Source organism: Homarus americanus, unplaced genomic scaffold, assembly GCF_018991925.1.
Source record: "Homarus americanus isolate GMGI-L3 unplaced genomic scaffold, GMGI_Hamer_2.0 scaffold28, whole genome shotgun sequence".
Lineage (NCBI taxonomy): Eukaryota > Metazoa > Arthropoda > Malacostraca > Decapoda > Nephropidae > Homarus > Homarus americanus.
This window is the reverse complement of record NW_024742238.1, coordinates 1,673,840-1,676,195: the sequence shown is the minus strand read 5'-3', so window position 1 is coordinate 1,676,195 and position 2,356 is coordinate 1,673,840. Positions and strand designations below refer to the sequence as shown.

At 34.9% G+C, this 2,356-nt stretch overlaps 2 protein-coding genes across 2 annotated transcripts in view; both read left to right on the top strand.

The window, feature by feature from the left end:
* The first annotated feature begins 288 nt into the window (after positions 1-288).
* On the top strand, positions 289-900 carry LOC121876544 (zinc finger BED domain-containing protein 5-like). Its single transcript, XM_042381739.1, has one exon. It carries the CDS (start codon positions 289-291, stop codon positions 898-900), a length of 612 nt encoding a protein of 203 aa, XP_042237673.1.
* Positions 901-1,935: 1,035 nt separating this feature from the next.
* Positions 1,936-2,356, top strand: part of LOC121876543 (protein ZBED8-like) — a 735-nt gene continuing 314 nt past the window's right edge. Inside the window, exon 1 of the mRNA XM_042381738.1 lies at positions 1,936-2,356. This exon is cut by the window's right edge and continues 314 nt beyond it. Within this exon, the coding sequence (XP_042237672.1) occupies positions 1,936-2,356 (421 nt within the window).

Below are 2,356 nucleotides of genomic sequence, written 5' to 3'. Positions count from 1 at the left end.
TTTTTTAGCTTCACTGAGAGGGCTGGTTAAAGTGCTTTTCATTATGATTAATGATCTTGTTATTCTCTGAAAATAATGTATAAAAATAATCATTCATTGATCTTGTCACAGTAACATTAATTTAAAACTGTGAATATAAAGCTCAATATTTACTTGAAATGACAACTGCATATTGACATTGTGCCTTGTATGTTACAGAAGTTAGATATTATGTTACAGAAGTTAGATATTAAATTTATTTTCCTAAGTATATAAATATTTTATTTTCACTTTTCAGTTACCCCCATGATGCATAAAATGAACAGTGTGCACGCCAAAAAAAAAGTTCGCCAGTATTCAGATGAGTACTTGCTGTTTGGGTTCATACCAGCGACTCATGATGAAAGGTTGCCTTTTTGTCTGTTGTGCCACCAATGTTTGACTAATGAATCCATGAAGAGAGGTCGTCTCGAAAATCTTTTGAAGGCAAAACACAGTATTCATGTTAATTCAAAACTGGAGTATTTTAGATCCCTAAAGGAGAAGTTTGAAAAAAGATCAACAATAAATTCATTGTTCTCTGCAAGAAGTGCAAGCAAGGATCGTGGTCTTGAGGCTAGTTATGAAATTTCTCTTCTCATAGCAAAATGTGGCAAAAATCATACAATAGGGGAGAATTTAATTAAGCCTGCAATATCAACTTTTCTGAAAGTAGTTCTTGAAAAAGATGACCAAGATCTCAAAAGCATGCCGCTCAGTAATAATACTGTTAGTAGCAGGATTGATGAAATGAGTTGTGATGTAGAAGTACAACTTGTTGAAAAATTAAAATATACAAATTTTTCAATACAGTTGGACGAATCAACTGTAAGAGATAGTGAAGCTCTGTTAATGGCCTATGTAAGATATGTTGATAATTGAGAATTTATTGAGGATATGCTATTTTGCGAAGCATTAGAAACCACCACTATTGCAATTGATATATATAAGCATGAGTTAGATTTAGAATATAGTTATACGTCTACCCAGATCCCAACAGGTAACAACAATAAAAAAACAAAGACAATCGGACTATAAAAGGGTAGACAAAGGATGCGAGTTTTCGTTGTATATAATAGAGTACCATAAATCCCTTAACAAAATATTCAGCTTATAAATTACCCTTAACCAAACTTAACCTAAACATTAACAGTATATACATATTAATAAACATAAAACAATCTCGAAGCAAGTGGACGTGGGGAAATTAATACAAGATAATAGTACTTAAGTGAGGAGCTGAGATGGCTGACGAGTAAGGCTGAGTATTGTAGAAGACGGTAGGTAGTCACTGCACGTAGGTTTAGAGGATAGATGATCCTGTGGTCACTTCCCAGAGCCAAGTCCTCTCTCCTCGAATTGGAGCTGACAAAGAAGACTGAGGAGGTGACGCAACAACCAGGATAGGGAGAAGGGAAACCTCGGAGTGGTAACTAAGACGAGTCATACTCGTGTCTCGTCCCTAGATGGCGTTGCTCGTGGTGCTGGGTAGCTAGATCAAGACAATAGATGGCGTGGTTCGTAGTGCGGGGTGGAGGCCTGCACAATAAGAAATTAAAAACATATTTAGATGATAAGCAGATACCAATGGAGAACATTATATCTTGTGCTGCAGACGGTGCTCCAGTGATGATGGGCAAGAAAAATGGAGTTTTAAAATTATTGAAAGACGACAATCCCCAAATGTTGTTAGTGCATTGTGTTATTCATAGACAGAATTTAGTTTCCAAAAAAGTTTCCCCTGTTCTAAACGAGACATTGAATGCAGTTATATAATGCATCAACACTATAAAAGCTAATGCCAAATGTGAGCGTCTTTTCAAACAATTTTGCAAGGATCAAAATGCAGACTATGTAAGATTATTACTTCATACTGATGTAAGGTGGTTATCAAATGGGAATTGCCTGAAAAGATTCATGGAATTATTTGATATTCTTAGTGAGTTCTTGGATGACAAACCTTATATGACTCTGTTACTGACAGTTGATGGTAAAGCACTTGTCAGTTATTTAGCAGATATATTTGAAAAACTCAATGTCTTAAATAAGGAGCTCCAAGGAACAAATATGACTCTTGTTAATTCAAAGGCCAAGATATTTGGCTTTATATCATTTCTGGAATTATCCCAAGAAAATATTTCTGTCAAAAAATTTGAACAATTTTATTGGCTGAATAAATGTGAGGTAACAGATGCTACTTGTCTTGTTATTGTGGAGCACTTAAAAATAATGGTAAGCGATTTCAACTTCAGATTTTCTGATTTGAAAGAAATTAATTATCCATCTTGGATGACTCAGCCATTGCTAGTGGATCTGTCAGATGTAACCATGGAGTATC

Excerpts from the sequence above, each read along its gene's own strand:
- LOC121876544 (XM_042381739.1), top strand. The coding sequence starts at position 289 with ATGCATAAAATGAACAGTGTGCACGCCAAAAAAAAAGTTCGCCAGTAT.